The sequence below is a fragment of the Emydura macquarii genome, unplaced genomic scaffold (genome assembly GCF_026122565.2).
Source record: "Emydura macquarii macquarii isolate MOO-44397 ecotype Brisbane River unplaced genomic scaffold, CSIRO-AGI_Emac_v2 contig_2890, whole genome shotgun sequence".
NCBI classification, from domain to species: domain Eukaryota; kingdom Metazoa; phylum Chordata; order Testudines; family Chelidae; genus Emydura; species Emydura macquarii.
In genome coordinates, this window is record NW_027133027.1 from 3,376,988 (window position 1) to 3,396,321 (window position 19,334).

Consider the following 19,334-nt stretch of genomic DNA (forward strand, 5'->3'; position numbering starts at 1 on the left):
AATGGCTAATCACATGATGACTGTGAGCCACCAATGTAAGGAGCACATAAAAAACACCAAATGCAAAACTTGAGGTTGTTGGTGGCCTGTGGGGTGCAGGAGGTCAGACTAGACAATCTAGTGGTCTCTTCTGGCTTCAAACTCTATGACATTATGAGACGAGACAGTGCCCAACATCAGGCTGGGGCACTCACTGGGGAATAGTAACATCGCTTGGTAGCACCCATTTTGGCCAATCTCAGACCTTATCTACAAAAATGTGCTGGGGCCATGAAAAAAGCTAATGCAGTCCTAGGACGCATCAGGCAAAGTGTTTCCAGTAGAGATAGGGAGGTGTTAGTACCGTTATACAAGGCACTGGTGAGACCTCATCTGGAATACAGTGTGCTGTTCTGGTGTCCCATGTTTAAGAAAGATGAATTCAAGCTGGAACAGGTGCAGAGAAGGGCTACTAGGCTGATCAGAGGAATGGAAAGCCTACCTCATGAGAGAAGATTCAAAGAGCTTGGCTTGTTTAGCCTAAGCAAAAGAAGGCTGAGGGGAGGTATGATTGTGCTCTATAAATAACACCAGAGGGATAAATACCAGGGAGGGAGAGGAATTATTTAAGTTCAGCACCAATGTGGACACAAGAACTAATGGATATAAACTAGTCATCAGGAATTTTAGACTTGAAATTAGACAAAGGTTTCTAACCATCAGAGGAGTGAAGTTCTGCAACAGCCTTCCAAGGGGAGCGGAAGGGGGGCAAAAAACCTAGCTGGTTTCAAGACTGAGCTTGATATGGAGGGGATGGTATGATGGGACAGCCTAATTTGGCAATTAACTGATCTTTGACTGCTAGTGGTAAATATGCCTACTGGCCTGTGATGGGCTGTTAGATGGGGTGGATTCTGAGTTACTACAGAAAATTATTTCCAGGTGTCTGACTGGTGAGTCTTGCCCACGTGTTCATGGGTTTAGCTGATCACCATATTTGGGGTCGGGAAGGAATTTCCCCCCAGGGTAGATTGGCAGAGACCGGGGGAGGAGGGGGAAGAGAGGACGGAGGGGTTCACCTTCTGCTGCAGCATGGGGCATGGGTCACTTGCTGGTGGATTCTCTGGTTGATTCTCTGTACCTCGAAGTCTTTAAACCATTATTTGAGGACTTCAGTAACTCAGTCATAGGCTTGGGATCTATTACAGGAGTGGGTGGGTGAGATTCTGTGGCCTGCATTGTGCAGAAGGTCAGACTAGATGATCTTAGTGGTCCCTTCTGACCTTAAAGTCTATGAGTCTATAAAATTAAATACTAAAGTATTCTAAAATAATCACCCCAAATACTGCAGTAGTTCTGCTGCCAAGTGATATGAAGCATTACTAAAGAACACTGTAGTATTTTTTATAAGAGAAGAGGATACTGACAAGCCCCAGTGTGAACCATAACCAGCCCTCTTCAACCAAAAGGGTAATTTTTTTTACTTGTTTAAAAAAAAAAGGTCTATTTCTTGCTGCTTTCTTCCTGAGTCTGTGGGATTTCCTTGTGTCTGGTAAGCTCAGCTGGTATGGGTTGATCCCTGACACCCATCTGTAATTTTCTCCTCACATTGCCCAAAATTCTTTTCTTAAACCTCATGCCCCCGAACCATTCCCTCGCACCCACTACCATTCCTCGGGCCAAAAATAGGGAAAGCAAGAATAAAGAATCCCCTTCCTTTAATAACATGGATTTTTTGCTTTAAAAAGTTTCCAGAGTCCTATTGTCTAACAACATCTAAAGGCAGGGAAAGGGTATGAACTATGTGAAAGGAAAGTTAGGAATGATTTTCCAAGGAGTTAGGAGCTTGCTATATAAAAATGAGGTATACCTGAGCACCAGAGTAGGGACTAGGGACTATTTTGTTGTGTGGTGACCTTGTTCAAGTGACTTAACTTCTCTGCCTCTGTTTTCCTTTCTGTAAAATGGGTGATGACACTTACCTGCTTCACAAGAATGTTGTGAGCTTTAACAAGGCAATATTTTTAAAGCACTTTAAAAATGGAAATTGCTATATAAGTGCCAAGTGTGGTTATGATTTAAAGTAAGATATATTCCGAACTTTCATAAAGAATCTGCACTCACTCCTTTTCTTGTGGAACAAGAGCTAGGCAGCAGGTTTTCTACACGAGCATAACAGTGTGTCATGCTTTAAACAAAAGGATAATTTACACAGCCAAATTCTTTAAAATGCAAGAAAATTTGGGATTGTACAATGTAACTATGCTATCAGGGTATCTCTCACAAGAGCTCTTTCCCTCCACCTACAGTATGGCTTTTTTGACATATCGTTTACCAGTGTCATTCTGTGATGCTAGTTTGGCTTCATTTTATCTTTTATTGATACATTGCCAGCTTTACAACATAAGGGCTATAAACTGAAAAGGGGTGACTTCTGTAATTACTTTTTCTTTCACCACATTTGTTGCAAGTTTGTTCTTGCCTAGTGTAAATTGCACCATTCATTTTCAGTGGAAGGCTTGGAAGCTGTGAGCCTCTCTTTGAATTTCAACCCAAAGACCATGGGTGAATCAAGAGAAGCACTCCAGGCTTTTTACCCTATTTGGAATGTTCTAAGTGCTAGATCAGAGGTGTCAATTCGACAGCTCAGGCGACCAAAATCTATAGAGGACTTGATCCTCCTGACTTCAATGGGAATTCTATAGTAGTAAAGTCTGCAGGATCGAGACCAGAATAGGTGCCTCTTTCGCAACAGCAAAGCAAGCTTGACAACGTATCTTTTGTGCCCTTCCAATGTTCCTTAACTCTAAATTGGAGGGAGGGGCAGCTTCTTAGCATGAGATGTTAGTCTAATCTCCAGTCGTGCACTTATTCAGTCTCTCTGATGAGGCTGCCAATTAGTGTCAATCATGTTGCATACTCTTGTAAACTTGCAACTGGACTCAGACCACAACTTATTTCAGACAGGATACCAAACAGCTATCAGACAGTAATGACTTCCAGTTACCACTGCCCTGGGCTAGATTTGACCGAATGACAAAGAAAATGAAAGCCTCTGTATCAAAAATAAAGTTTCTGTGACCCCTTGGACATCCAGTTCCCGCAGACTTCAAATTTGTAAATCAAATCAGAGACCTACCTAACAGAAGTCTTGTAAATCTTATCAAAAGTATTCAGTCTATAAGACCTTTCAAGAGAGCTATTTTTGTTTAAACTTCACCACAGCCTGGGGATAGAAATTCTCAATACCTTCCCCATGCTTCCCCCACCCTAGAATTGTAGTAATGAATGTACAGTGATCTGAAGTGTTTCTATTTTTAGTTTAATTGATAAGCAACAAATCAAAGTATTATTGATCTGACAACATTTAAATTGCATCTTGGTCTGGTAACTCTTCATTCTGCTATCAAAGAAGCAGGGGTGATAGGTTGTGGGGGTATGTTTTATCCCACTAGATTTTTACAGGAGTGATTTCTCCGGTTCTATTTAAAGTACACCTTTGAGTAAGAAGATCAGAAGTTGTCTATAATACTTAAATTCTGACTTCTCGTGAACATATTTTCTTAATAGCAGCATTCTAATTTACATGTTATGATCTCTTTTTTTTTAAAAAAAAAAGTGCCTGCATAGCCATGATCTTGATCTCTCAACAATCAAAGCAACAAAATATGAAACAGCTTTAAAATTGATTCGTAGTGTAATTGTTCAGTACGTAATTCTACTACTAGCCCAACAGCCTTTACAAATAATTTTGTAGTAGATGACATGACAGTGCGTATTTCCTACCAGCAAAGAGAAAATCTATACACAGTAGAGTAACTTGTGCCTTTGATAGTCTTTCATAAGTACTTTGCAGTACTTAGGTGTGGCACAAGTGCACAACACCTTCTCAGCTGATTTAAGGAATGAGATTATTGGTGTGGAGCAGAACAGTATTAATCAAGAAATACATAAAATAGCAGGAAAAAATAGGGCTTAAAATAGGAAGTGGTATTATTGCTGGACTGCATGACTGAGGGAAGTTGTAATGAGATAGGGAATCTTCCACTGTTAGGACACCAGTTCAAATCAATCCTGAGTGGGATAGGGATTGAAAGCTATTGCCATCTAACTGCTGAAATGGTAGCCTAAATTGTTGTCCTGTGTCCATTTCCTCAGAAATGAATAGCCCCATCTCCCAGAAATGCTGTGTCACAATTAGCACCTGGTAACTCCAGCAGAGAGGTAAAGGCAGACTGAATGGGCATAAAGACTGGGCTGCCCTCCCACCTCTTCTGTTATTTGGTGAAGTTGTACTGCCCCTGACTGTGCTGTTTTTAAACTGCGCTGAATGATTTTACTGCCCAGTGGTCACTGTTTTTCACATAACAGCGTTGTGCTGAGCTTTTTCATCTTTTTCATTAGATCTGAGTCTTCAGGATTTCCTGTATCTGTCACTGAAGAGTTACGCAGACAAATAGACAATGGGCAAAAGAGAGATTTAAAAAAAAAAGTTAATTGAATTTAAATTATTAAAGCATATCAATAAAATAAAAGTTTATTGAAAGTTTTCAGCAACTGTAATGCATTTATGTATCCTTAGAAGAATGCAGCTGATGCACCCCAAAATTACTTCTTGGTTACAAATAGTATAATGTAAAATTCATTGAAATCTAATACAGAAATTCACAACCCAATTCTTCATAAATCTTTAATACTTTGTGCTACAAAATGTAGAACATCTCTAGGCAAATAAATTCCTTTCTTCAAGATGTCCAGACAGTAAATATGTCTCCCAATGTTTGTTAATCTACAGTAGTAAAGCTGCAATTAACAAATGATCTCTTTGAAGCCTAACATAGCAATAACAAATGGTATCACTCACTTATCTAGGGCCTTTTATCCCTAAAAATCCCAAAGCACTTTATGGAATAATAGTATATATATAGGAGTCAGTTCACCTCCCTTGAAAATGCAGTCATTTCAGGGATGAAACTTGGCAACTGTTTAACAGTCCTCATTAACACCACACAACAGGTTAGGGCAAAAAGTAAAGAATAACATCTCCAATTGCCACAGCAGAACATTATTTAAATTGTTAAAGAGCCCAGACCTCTAAAATGCTGTGGAGTGTCTCTTGTGATTCTGCACATCCTAGACTCTCTGAAGGAGTTGAGGTTGCTTTGCAGGATCATACACAAATTTGATAATGGCCTCAAATAGAATTTGGCCAGAACATCTGGATTAATATCCATATGCATGTGGAAAGGAGCATGAGAATTTTAACAATTGCAAAGTGAGGAACTCAGATTTACTTCTCAGCCACAGAGCAGCATCTCCAACAGCACAGTGCCTCCTGATTTCATACAGTTATTGTTTCAGAAGGAAGAGCACCTGTTATTGAATCACCAACACCACTGTAACACCCTTTATTTTTTCTGGCAGTCTCTAATTCGAGTAGAGGGAAGCAATATGATCTGGTTGGGGGCACTTGGCTGGGAGACAGGAAAGCTGAGTTCTATTCTGGTTCTGCTCTTCACCTGCTGTGTGACTTTGGACTTCAACTCTCCCTTTCTCAGTTTTCCTGTCTTATAAAGTGCTTTGAGATCTACACATGAAGAGAATTAAACAATAGTAGTAATGACCAGGTCTGAACCTATTAGGTTGTGGGACATAATGAGCTCAAGACCTAAGATACTATATTCAGCATCATATCCAGCATGGAAAGTTTCAGTCCAAATGATCAATATTTGCCAATGTTATAAGCAACTGAAAACAGGGTCATATAATGGAAAGTGTCAGGCAACCTTAATAATAGGTCCTTTCTGAATTCTGGTTATGCAGGTTTTTAAATCTGGATTATCCTTTAATTCTTTACTAACTAATGTAACTTACTTTATCCTATTTGCCATGATTTAACCCATTATTGTTGGTAACTATAACGTTTCCATCTTCCCCTCTTTTAAAAAAAATGTCTGCAATATAAAAAGGTCCTCATGCTCCTGACTTTAGAAAAGAAGCCCTGACTCCTGCTAAGCAAGTAGTTCTAATTTTCTTAATTTCTCCTTTTAATTCCTCTTTTCCAACAGCTCCAGTTTACACCCGGGTGACAGTGTCATGAAAACAGGACCTGGAGGCCTTTCAGACATGAGACAAGTGCCAACCGTTGTGATCGAATGCGATGACGATAAAGAAAATGTGCCTCATGAATTAGACTATGAAGATTCTTCCTGCCTTTACTCAAGAGAGGAAGAGGATGAGGAGGAAGATGAAGATGATGATAGCTCATTATTTACAAGTAAGACTCATCCTTCCCACCCCCCTTTTATTGTGGTGATTTGGCTTGGGTTTTTTTGTTTTGTTTTTTTTCTCTTTATCTTCAAAGCACAAGGGAAACACAAGCAAATTGGCTATCTTGGGCCTGATTTTTCATGTCACTTACACTGGAATAAATTAGGAGAAACTCAGATGACTACAGCAGAGTAACAGCAGCATAAAATTGTTGATAGTAAGAGGAGAATCAGGTGTTTTATACTTACTAAGTACAAAGTCATGTCAGAATATTTACATGCAGATTTTTTTAAATGTGTCATTGTCAAGAAGGCAATGGGAGTTTTACCAATGACTTCAATAGGATCAGAATGAGACCAGCACTGAGCAGTTTTGAAACAATACTGAAGTAGGGCCAAATCCTGAGATCTTGACGCAGTTTTTATTCACTCCTTATTTAGCTAAAACTCCCATTAAAGTCAATGTGAATATCTCTGAGTAAAGACCTCAGAATTTGGACCTGGAACTTTTTGTCCTAGTAAGAATTGGATAAAAAAAAGGAATTACCCCTTGACCATAGTTGGATATGTGCTTTTTATTTTAAATACCACTCCTCATGGACAGGGAGTAGTTTTTAAAATAGATCCTTCCAGCACTGAGTAGCATTTCTGCTTCGTACAGTGTGGATTATACACATTGATGAAAGCTCAGCATGTTTGCTAAAATCAGAATAACACAGGTACACAGTTCTTTTTAGGATCAGAATCCACAAGGGGCCAATTCTGCTAATTTTACTTACTGAACACATTGAGTACTGATATGCGTACGGTGGGCAGTATTTAGCTCTCTGTGTGCTGTGATCGTTGTTTTAGTCCTTACTGATTTAAAAAACCAGGGCCTGAATGTGACCTTGCTTACAACTTGTTTAAACCAGTATAATCCTGCTGACTTCTGTGGAGTTACTCCTGGTTTACTCCAGTATAAATGAGTTTGGAATCAGACTCCAAAACCCTAAGCTACAGCAAGAAGTGTAATTACTACTAAAAGCATGGATCTGATTATCCACTACCTTGCCTATTGTAGAGTAATTTACATCCGCACAACGTGCATGTGAAATGCTATCATCTCATTTGATACCATTTCATTCCCATTCCACATGGTGCAAGGCAGCAGAGAACCAGACCCATCAATGATAACTCTAAGTTAAATTTGAGACCTGCTGTCATGGTTTTGGGGTTAGCTGCACCTCTGCTTCCTTTCTGGTCTCTCTCTGAATGTATCCCCCTCAGATATTTTGGCTACTTGTCCATAGCTGTTTCAGGGTGAAATCTTGCAATTCGACCACTTTTTTTCCAGAACCTGGGTCCACTACCCTGTGTACAGCAATTGCATATCACCCTGCAGGTCCGAATCGGTTTCAAGCACCTGCATTTCCTCCCTTTGGGAATATGTGACCAGCGATATTAATCAACAGCCTTCTTAAAACAAAGCATCTGTATTTAGCACTTAGAACAAAGAATTAAAGACATAAGATTTTAAAATAACAAACGTCCTACACCAGTGGTTTTCAAACTTTTTAGGCTGCATACCCCTTTCCAAATAATATAGTCTACCACGTACCCTCATCTGAGATAGGCAGAGGTGGTGCATGGGGGGGCATGACAATCCCCCAGAAGTGGGGGGGCGTACGGACGGTGACTGAGAGAGACTGGACTGAGCACCAGAAACCGCAGAGAGAGAGATGTCTGCCTGGCTGAGGGCTGATTACCCAGAAAACCAGCAGGAGGCGCCAAGGCAGTGAGATGGACCCCGTTACAATGCCCATTTACTTTAATCTAATCTTATGCTTCACTGCAAGCTAAATTAGATAGGCTTTCCTCTTAAATTACATAAACAAAACAGAACAGAGCCACCTTGCATTCTCCTCTCAAAGCCCTGATCCTCCCAAGTCTCTGGTGGTGTGTCTACACTGCAGCTGGAAAGCCAAGCATGCCTCCCAGCCTGGCAGTGGCGCATTCAGATATTTCTTGGAGAGTGCAGATTCTGATCCCTTTATCTAACCCCCTGGTAAGGGACCCCATTCCGGTCCCTCTTCACCCCCACCCTCCTCCTGAAGGAACCCCAGTTCTCCCTCTGCTGGGGAGCCACTCATCTCTCTTACCCACCCCGTGCATGAGCTGGTGCCGAGAAGAGTCAAGTTCTTGGCAGACCGCCCGCACTCTACTGTATATGAACAGACTCCCCCCTGTGCCACTCGCAACACCATTTGGCCTGGCCACCCCTCCGTCAGGATGGAGGGGCAGACAGGCCAGATTTGAGTAGCATTGCAACCACACAGCCAGAGTGATGCCCTGGCCCGCTCCAGCAGCAGCCATACTGATTTAGAATGGGATCATGACTGGTCAGGCTGTGCCCCCGCCCTTCCCCCAGCACCACAACCTATGGCACTTTGAGCAAGTGCAAAAACCTTAGGGGTAGGTAGAGAGGTGTTCATTCTCCTCCAGCCCTTTCCCCAACCCCAAAACGGGCACCCTGCAGCTCATGTGGACAAATTCACACTAGCTCCGCTCTAGATAGCGCGATAAAAATAGCAACGTGGATGTTGCAGAAGGGGTGGCTGGTCAGGCTAGCCAGCCAAGCTCAGACCCAGAGCGACATGAGCAATTAGCCCAGCCTGCCACTAGTGCCACAATGCCAGATTGCTATTTTTAGAATGCTAGTTCAAGCAGAGCTAGCACAAGTCTGTCTATCTGGTCTGGGAGGCACACTCCAAACTGCCATGTAGATAGGTCTGTTCTGACCATCCCTGTTTAAACTGGTATGGGTGCTGCCCAAAGAGAGTAGGCTTGACTCATTAAGGCTACATGCTCCAGCATTGTCTCTTCATGAACCTTAAGGTAAGCCGTTAGGTGACTGCTAGAAAAGACCTCCTCCCTCTTTCTCTAGGTGGGCAGGCTCTGCTACCCAGTCAGACGCCAAGGGTAAAATAGCCATTCTATTATAGGGCACAGAAGTCCCACGCTAGTGACTGATCCAGATACAATATTAATTATTAAAAAAAAATACCCCCACATTTGTCACATCTGCATCTTGATCTCTTTACCCTGTTGGACCAAATTCTGTCATTCCCTGTAATGAAAGTGACTCCACTGAAGCCAATGGAATTTTTTCCAGATTTACACTAGTTTATCTAAGGCTGGGTCTACCCCTAAAAATTAGATCAATCTAGTTACATCATTCAGGGCTGTGAAAAATTTCACTGTCTGTGCAACATACTTAGGTCAACCTAGCCACCACTATAGACATAGCTAGATCAATGGAAGAATTCTTCTGGCAAGCCTCTTGAGGTGGTGGTTTAATTACATTGATGGAAAACCCCCTTCCGTCAATGTAAGAAGTATCTACACTACAACTGCAGTGCCATAACTGTGCCACGGTAGTGTAGACTAGAATCTAATTTGGTTCACTCTGCTTATCCTCTCCTTGACTATTACTACTTTGCCTGCTGTATGGTATGGTATAATGCTGACATTTCTTTTGGCAAAACCTCTCCTTTCTTCCATAGGTTCTCTGGCAATGAAAATCTGCAGGAAGGATTCTTTAGCAATCAAGCTTAGCAACAGGCCCTCCAAACGAGAGCTGGAGGAAAAGAACATCCTCCCAAAGCAGACTGATGAAGAGAGATTTGAATTAAGGCAGCAAATTGGGACAAAGCTAACAAGGTAAGATCTGTAGCCTGATTTGGGGTGTTTTAGTAATTTGAATGGTGTTATAGGCTTGCCGATTGAGCTGATCAGAAGCTAATGAGGTTCTTGTCCCGGAATCAGGCTCCAGAAGAGTTTTATAGGGACCCCAGGGCGCACGACAGGAAGGTTCACCGTGATAGCCAAATTTGTATAATTTTATAAGCTTTTATTAAAATAACATAAAATGATAGACAAAAGACTGATTAAAAGAAAATGAATAATCACATGGATAATGGATAATACAGTCTTATTTAGAGACTCATGTGATGTATATATTTCTATGGTATGCTTTGGATTAATATACTCACACCCTTCCCTGATGACTGGTTGAGAGAGATGTCTGGTTCCTCAACTCTTGAGTTGAGGTTTGGAGTAGGCAATGCTCGAGAGCTAAGAGTATAAGGCTAAGACTAACACCACAAATAATACTAAGTATAAACAAAGGAATCTTAATACACTAACTAAAAGAAGCTTCAAGAAGGAGTAGCTGATGATCGCCCCAAGTAACACGATTTGCCCCTTCTTATACCCTGAGAAATATGGGTCCCCCTCCTAAATCCAAACTTGGATTCTTCACCCCCAAATTATTAGGGTACACTTATTCTATAGGCTGGCAGGTTCGTGCGTATTAATGACATATCCACATCCTTTCCAGACAATTCCAGATGGTTTGTTTATCTCACCTTTGTTATTTCTGGCTCTTTTGTGGGTTTTGTGGTATATCTGTGAAGTTTACTTGGGGCATAACCTGAGACAGCCCCCGCCCACCTGTTTTGATGCCTCCTGACTTATCTAGGGTAAAGGCTATAACCATATAGGTCTTATCCTTTAACTCATCATTACTTATCTGGGCCAAAGGTCCCGAACATATGTATGCTAACTGCCTTAGCTTTCATACAGGATATGGCCTGTAAGGTACCTTGCCTTACAGCTAAAATACTTTAATATGAATCAATGATTCTGTTATAATAAAACAACAATACTTAAATCTATAAGGAAAGACATATATATATATATAAGTAAGCAGGCTAGTCCTATAGGCTACAGATCCAAACATTTTTCTAACGTTTACCATCAAGCAGTGGGTTGGGAGAGTGGACTGCAAGATACAACCTTTATTCTTGGGCTATGAAGATTTAAGGTCATTTATTTGCAATGCACTATATGTGAGAAGTCACCTAATAGACTGAAAAAAACCCAACAGCTCTAGGCTTTGCCTCTGCTGCCAATATAATTTCCCATATATAGCCCTATCTCACTCTCAGGGGTTCTCTGCTACAGAAGTGCCAGTGGAAATGTGTGCTTTCTGCATTGATGCTCATTTTCCACCCCCACCCCTCTTCTTCCCCCTCCTCCCCCCCCCCACACACACACTGAAAAGGTGCAGCTTTGGGGACATTTTGGGCTGTAGCATTGGAAACCCTCTTTATGTACAGTTTTGTGAAACCATTAGTGCTGCTAAATGCCTGACATGTAGCCCCCTCCTGACTGAATTATCTTTGGAGCAGCTAAATATATTCCTATCCAGCGACACTCGTACCTTTCACACACAACCAAGTTTTCTCCTTAACTGATACAGTTAATTTAGAACCCAGTGAGGTATATGTGTGGTTTAATTATATCCCTTTCTAATGTGCATTACTTTGCAGTTGTTGACATTGAACTTCATTAGCCATCATGTTGCCTATTCACCTAGGTTGGTTAGATCCTTCTGAAGTTTTTGAGTCCTCTCTGGACTTCGCTAATGTAAATAATCTTGTGTCATCTGCAACTTTTGCCACCTCATTGCTCATTCCCCTTTCCAGATGATTAATAAATATATTCAACAACACTACTCCAGCTGATTTATTGTCCCCGTGGGAGCAAGGTGTTTTTGCAGTTTGATTTTCCGACTAGGTAAACCAATTTTGACAATAACTGGAACATTTGGCCTCATGTGCTCACAACATCACTGCCTTTTTCTCCAGTGCACTTGTCTTGCTATCTGTGCTTCTTCACTGTCAGAAACTGGATCTTGTCTTCTAATGTACCCATGGATTAGATAGTGACAATCATAAATGTTTAGAATGATAATAAAAAAAAAAAAATCTGAGCTGGGAAAATACAGGTCCTGATTCATCACTGCATTACTCGTTTTATACCATGAAGTTCATGGAGTCACAGGCATAGAATGGGAGTGATATAGTGGTAAATCCAGCGCTGTGACAATTGGAATTTAGAGATTTGCATTTCCCTCTTCTTAGTAGAGGTAGAATTAGATTTCAGAAACTTGGGGAGAAAAATATTTCCTTGGTCAGGCTCCAAATATGATAAGCCACAAATTATTCAGCACTAGACAGAGGGTTACAGGTCTTAGCAGTAAAAACTTAGAATGTGTCTTATGTCTAAATACAAAATATAAGAGTATAAATCCAGGCTATTTATGGCTAGCCAGAAGGCTTATAGATATTATATTGATATGGATGGGAACTTCTCGAGTTTGGTGTGCAAAAATGTGCCATTTCCATGGCTTGGAGAGTAATTTTCAGAAAACTGAAGTCTAGTTTTTTTTTCTGTTGTGTAAACAACATTTCAAAAACCTGATTACTTTTCCTTGAGATTTGCATCATTATGTGAGAACAAAGGAGAGATGCAGTAAAGGCATATAGGATTTATAGTCCTCAGGGAAAAACTGAGTTGTGGACTATAATTGCAGTTGGCAAGTTTAATAATATTTCTGAGGAATTTGTACCACTCCAGCAATGGCTCCCAAAGGTTCGAAATAACCAGCCAATTAAATTACATAAATTATTTGCAGAAAAAATACAAAACAGAATAAAAACTTTCACATTCAGTTACCATTGTCAGCAATGAACGGGATCAATTCATTTTCACCGGAAGGCTGATTAGGATACTTCAGTATTTATGTGCATTCTTCACTGTGTTTAGTTAAGGAGAGATCATTAGCTGAAGCATTTGGCAGGTCAGAATTTAGATCTAAAAAGAGAGTGTTATTTAAAAAAGAAACTTATGGGCAGGCATACTGAGATCTCAATCTCTGACATATTGCACAGAGCCAAATTCATCGCTGGTATAATTTCACTGCCATAGAAACATTCTATTTAAATGTGGCTAGGAACCACTTAATCTTAAATTGTTCTCAGAAAATGGTTATGACTCTATTACCGTATCTGCCAACAGGTAGCCAGATACCAGAGCAGACTTAATAAATTAGCAAAGTTCTCCTGCTGGACCTGTTGGGCCAATTCTGGCCTAATTTACACCCCAGTGACCCAACAGCAGTAAATAGGGCTGCAGAGCATATCCCACAGGAGAATCTGACCTGTTCTGTGTACTCTCTGAATATTGACATAGCCACGATGCAAAGCAGGATCTTCAGAGTCCATAATAACAACACTTAACATGTTTATAGCACTTCACATAAGAAAGTAAGTATCATTATTCCCATTTTACAGATCAGGAAACTGAGGTTCAGAGAAGTAAAGCAACTTGCCCAAGCTCACAACACAAGTCCCTGACAAAGGAGGAAGAAAACCCAGGTCTCTTGAATCCCAGTCACATGCATTAGCCATGGGACCATCCTCTACGATCCATCAATTCAGAAACAGTAATGTCAGCAAGTGGTTATGTGGACTCCTCCCTGTTGCCAAATTAGAAGGAGCTGTTCTGAGATGTGGTTTCTAGTAGTGAAACAAGATATTGCCCTTCAATTTATAGCACACATCAGATGAGGGTAGGAGTTGAACACTGCAGACCAGTTCCTCAGCTGCTGGAAATCATCATAGTTCCACTGACACTCATGGAGCTATGCTGGATTACACCATCGGAGGATGTGGCACTTTAAACAAATCTTTTTAAAAACTGTGTATTTCAAATTTTGCATTTGGAAACTGCTGTATTAGGCATGCTCATTTGTTCCCCTTCGCCTCTCACTGTTTAATTGTCCGGGGCCTGCTCAGCCCCTCCGCAGCACAGTAAGGCAGAGGTGAGCAATGTAAGAGATGTTGAACAAGAATATGGTGATTTAAGCAAAAAATGGGACATTACAGCTGTCACAGTTACTGACTGAATTGCATCTCTGGACCCTCCTGGTTTCTTTGAGTGCAGCCCCTCTCAGCTCTCAGGCCTCTCGCCATCACCTGGCTTCAGATGGAACCACACCATTCTCCCACTCTCCGAAGAAGCTCTAAGTTGCAGTCCCTCATATTAACTGTGATTATCTCAGCAGGCCACACATAGGCTCAGACCCTACAGTTCTGTTCCCTCTGGGGCAATGACAGTGGTAATCAGTGACCAAACAGCTTCCTTAAAGAAAGCTTTTTTTTTTTTTTTAAAGCAGAAGCATTTCAGAGAAAACATACGTTCAAAACAATAATCAGACTGAACACATATCTAGCTTTTTCCTAAGACTTTCCATTCCCTGGATCAGGGGAGGCCCAATTACTTTAGACTCCCTCCGCAAAGTCTCTTTCCAAGTTGGCCTGTCTACCTAGACAGCGGCAAACAAATAACTCCCCTGACATCCCCCCCTTCTCCGAAAGGCTTTTTAACTTTTTAGTGTTCTTTTGATCTCCAGCCTCCCAGCTTTGACAAAATAAGGCTTGCAACTTACTAGAGACCAGAGACCAGAATCTTGACGCTAACCACGTGACCCCTTGTCTTTCAATTGTATGTTGAGGTGTCTTTATGTGTAGATGTATTGTGTTGCTATCCAGTTTGCTCTTCCTGCAGCCTCGTGTTAAGACAGGTCGAGACAGGATATTCTACTAGCCCAGTGTATCATGACTTCCCCTTGCAGACCAGCTCACATACAATTTAATGAAATGGTTACATCTCAGTATTTGTAACATCATTACATATCAGCTCCACATCTGTCATCTTCCCCACATCAGCACAGAGTAGTTCTGTTGCAGCACTGTGTGGTATATGCAAATGCTGCCCTCAGGAGGGCAGGCCAGAGGAGTGCCACACCATCCTCCAGACAAAGTGCATATGCTGTAGGCATTTTGGCGAGGTGCGCTTTAGGCCTGCTGGGAGCAGATATAAATTATCATCCTTTCTGCAGCAATCCTTGGAGCGTGTGCTGTGCCCCTGCCACACAGCATGATTTGCAAAGCTACGTCTAAGCATTGCCATGCTCAAAATGTCCTTTGAAACCCCTCAAAAGTAGCACTGGGGAGCCGTGACTCCCATCCTGGCTCCATCCACATATTTAAGGAGTAAAAGGATTCAGCTAAAAAACAAACAGACAAGGGAGTCTCTCTCCGACACACATGTATTCTCTTTTGTCATCTACCCGCTATCCTCACATATCTGAATAAGGGGCAGCTAGATATTGTAACATGTGCCTCAGCAAGGGGTCGGAGGATGGTGCTCTGCATTATATTTTGTTCTATGTTCCTAAATGTATTCATTCTGCAACATACTACAGAGTGCTCTCTATACCACAGCAACTGGAAAATCTGATTTGAGGCAATACAGGTAATAACATTGCATGTATCACAAGACAAATATGATGTATGAGAAAAATCCATTGAGACACAATACATATAAATAAAAACAGGTGTGACACAATACAATCCCACAGATTATTTAAAAATAAGAATGAAGTATTTGTGGTTTGGCAATATTGTGATAAAAGGCACGTGTCAAATCTATTACTCCATGGCAGACTTGACAGATGGTGGTCTCCCACTGTTTTATTGGGGAAGATGATAATCTCTGCACACGCATCCTACGTATGCTATGTCTGCCTCAACTGTGCTGAAAAACATTGCCTAGGAACAGAGGAATCAGCTGATCCATAGAACATTGTGAATTCCCATAGAAGTAAAAGATCACCATACAGTTCTGAAATGTCACCTATTTGCTGTAGGGTTTTCTGACCTATTCAAATCAAGTTCTGATTGCCTCAGGGGAAAAAGGGGGAAGAGTGGAAATGAAATGGAGAGAGAACTGCGTAGGTAGGAAAAAGGTGGTGGGGGGAGGGAATTATGTTATCAGTTCAGATATTATTTGACCATGAGGCTGGCAGACATGTCGTAAGTATTAAAGTACTGTAAATCTGCAATGTTTGCATAATATCAAGCACCGTGGCTTTCTGGATAGTCAAGTCGCTTTCAGGTAATTTGACATGTCTCTGAAATTTGCTTCACTGTTAAATGTAATTCAATACAAGACAGTCAAATTATTTAAGTCAGCTGCGTTTTTTCAGGTTGACAGATCCTTCCAGAGAATGATGTGTTCAGAGGAGATATTATCAGCACATTGGCAGAGGCACTACTACTTCTTAGAAAGCTGTCCAAAAGAATTTATTTTAAAAAAATAAAATTTGACAAATATTTCTATACGGGACCATGGCATTATTCATGCCTGAAAAAGTAGACTAGTGATTGTTAAACATGCCAGTCAGTGGATGGCTTGCTGGCACCTTCAGTAACATCATGCCTTCCCTACGCCATGCCATAGTGTTGACAGATGGAGCAAGGGCCATGACCGTGACCTCAATTCCTAAAACAGCACTAGTGATCGTGATCTACCAATACCCAGACTGCTGTTTATTGCCTCCTGGTTACTGTTTCTCACATCAGCAGGTTTTTCATTTCAGGCTCTAAATCTGAACTTTGAGAAATGAAGTCAGTTGTCATGTGGGGAAAATGCTAAATATCACTCTGAAACACTGCCATTATTTGGTGATCATAGCAATTGTGGTTGTGCTGTTCTACGTGCCTTCACCAACTGAGCCATGAATTGTTCAATGTTTTAAAATGCACAAAGGCTTTTTACAAGACCTGCAGGAAACAAACAGCCAAAGAGATCATTTTTATTTCCTAAAAGTTTTCTGCTCTGAGGACAGATGCATCTTTTTTAAATGATTTATTATTTAAACAGTATTAAAGCACCCACTGAGGGTGCAGGCTTTATTCAGCCACAAACTGGCTGCAAGATGGCCCCGGTTGATCGTGACTGAATGATTTTGTTCTGGACCCAGTTCTTAGGAGGATCTTCATTCTCTCATCATCACAAAATCATTTAGGGATAACCAGGCAGTGGGACTGGGGTTTGGTCAGTGATTTTATTTTAGTTCTTTAATATGTAATCATTTCTTCCTAATTACCTCCGAGTTCTGCAATTCTACCATTCATCGTTAGCCTTCAATAGTGAAAGAAAAACGTTCCCCAAAGCAACAGCTCATCCATAATGGCAGCAGGGTGTTTGGAGCTTGCCTCTTCATATTTTGTGTGTTATGGAAAAGCTACATGGAAAATAGGGTTATGGTAAACAAGCTCATCTAAATCCGGAATTAAGGGGAGGTTTCGGCAGGACTAGATGCCTGAGTGTTTCACGGTGAAGAAAAGCTGAAGAGAGTTGAACCTGTGTTTTGATGATGATGGTTAACCTGAGTGTAAGAGGGGGGTGCCTTCGCTCCTGACGTCTTGCCCTATAGAAACATCATAGATTCCACTATATTCACCGTGCCATTTATTTTGAGTTCCCTCCAACAACACCACAGTAGTCCCTGAACAACAGTCTATTTACAATATCTTCTGTGGTTTTGGCCCTCTCATCAGGACCTGAGGGCTCAACTAGCACCCCCACCTCCCCCACCTCCCCCAGCACTTCCTTCCTGTGCCTTTGTATCAGATTGGAGCTGACGGGCTAATTGGCTCTTTATCCCAGTCAGCCCAGAAGCCTGATTATCTAATTACCTCAGTCAGCTTTTCCTGGGGACCTAATTGGCATCTAAGGGTGTAACTACACGGCAAAGAAAAACCCATGGCTGGCCCATGCCAGCTGACTTAGGACAATGGGGCTGGGACTGGAAGTCTACACAACAATGAAACAGCCCCACAGCCCGAATCAGCTGGCATGGGCCAAGCCGTGGGTTTTTCTTTGCAGTATAGACATGCCCTGAGTGATCAGAGTGCAGGCTCACCTGTTCAGTCCCTGAACTCTATCACACCAAGCATCTAAGCTCAATGGCATTTTTTTTCTTTCTGCCACAGCTTGATGAAGGAAACCAGACTTTTCTGGGACACCCCGGGGCCATTATTGCTATTATCATCAAGTGGGATGCTGTCGGAGAGTTCTCCCAAGAGGCAAGAAAATGGAAAATTGAGCAGAGCAACCCTGGCACCTGTGCCTAACTCTGCCTCAACAAAATCCGTATGAGCTGGGTGGTGTTGGAAGGAGGGGTGGCCTTTTGCGGTGATGGTACTGGACTAGGCCTCAAGAGATGTGGGTTCAGCTCCTGGGTCTGGCCCAGACTTTCTATGTGACCTTGGGAAAGACATTTAGAGCTAGATTTCTAAAGGTATTTTGGTGACTAAAGATGCAAATCAGGACCTAGTGGGAGTTTCAAAAGCACCTCGGTGCCTAACTCTCATTATTTTCAATGCCTGGAGGATTTTGAAAATTCCCCTAGATGCCTATTTGCATCTTCAGGTGCCTAAATACCTTCAAAAATCTGCCCCTTGGGGTAGGCTTCACAAAGGTACTGAGGCCCCTAACTCCCATTGAAATCAACGTGCCTAAATACCTTTGTGAATCCCTCTTCTCATCTTTTCATCTCTCGGTGCCTCAGTTTCCTATCTGTAAAATGGGATTCTGATTTATCCATGTAGATTTTGAGGTTTTGGGGACAGCGACTGTCTTGCGGTGCATTTTCCGTACTAAGCACATTCTCATTACGTCCAGTCCTTTCTCTGTGGAAACCAAATCAGTGAATGCAACTGGGTTGCAAATTCCACCCCCTCCTTTCATCTTTGTACAAATCTAGATGTATTAGTCTGGGACATGTTCTCAAGACTGCAGAGACTAATATATATACTGTACTTTTAATATTAATACACTTTATCTACCTAACTTTCCTCAACATTTTAAATGGGATGTGGTGTCCTCTGTTTCCTGTCCTAAATTTTCATTTGGTGTTGCTGTTAGTTGTTAAAAAGCTACCAGTTTCCACCCAGAGGCAACTGTGTTTCAGCATTAGGTGAAATCATTCCTAATATATACAATATGTGAGCTTGCAGGAGTAGTAATAAAAAAGGATATGTCACTAATAAAAAATACTTTTTATATCACTGCAATAAACAGGAGAACCACAAAGGATCCAGACAGTTTCCCACTTGACTAAAGAATGATGTATGTAAATAAAAAATTGTGACAAGAAAATAGCTGTTTAAAAATGTAATGCCCTAGATCTAAAACAAGAAAATAGCTTTTTCCTTTTTGTACTTAATACTGACAAATATAGGGCAGCTCCACTAAGAACCAAGTCCTAAATTTCCACCTTGAAAAATCTCATCATAAATCTTTTCGTTTTGTGTCTGCTGATTGTATGGAGTTAATCACAAGAAC

At 41.3% G+C, this 19,334-nt stretch overlaps 1 protein-coding gene across 4 annotated transcripts in view; it reads left to right on the forward strand.

Moving 5' to 3' along the window:
* Positions 1 to 19,334, forward strand: part of PHACTR1 (phosphatase and actin regulator 1) — a 399,222-nt gene that overhangs the window by 333,965 nt on the left and 45,923 nt on the right. For all 4 annotated transcript variants that reach the window (XM_067568389.1, XM_067568390.1, XM_067568391.1 and 1 more), the window contains 2 exons: positions 6,048 to 6,256; positions 9,794 to 9,950. In XM_067568389.1, the coding sequence (XP_067424490.1) occupies positions 6,048 to 6,256; positions 9,794 to 9,950 (366 nt within the window). The remainder of the gene's footprint in view (positions 1 to 6,047; positions 6,257 to 9,793; positions 9,951 to 19,334) is intronic.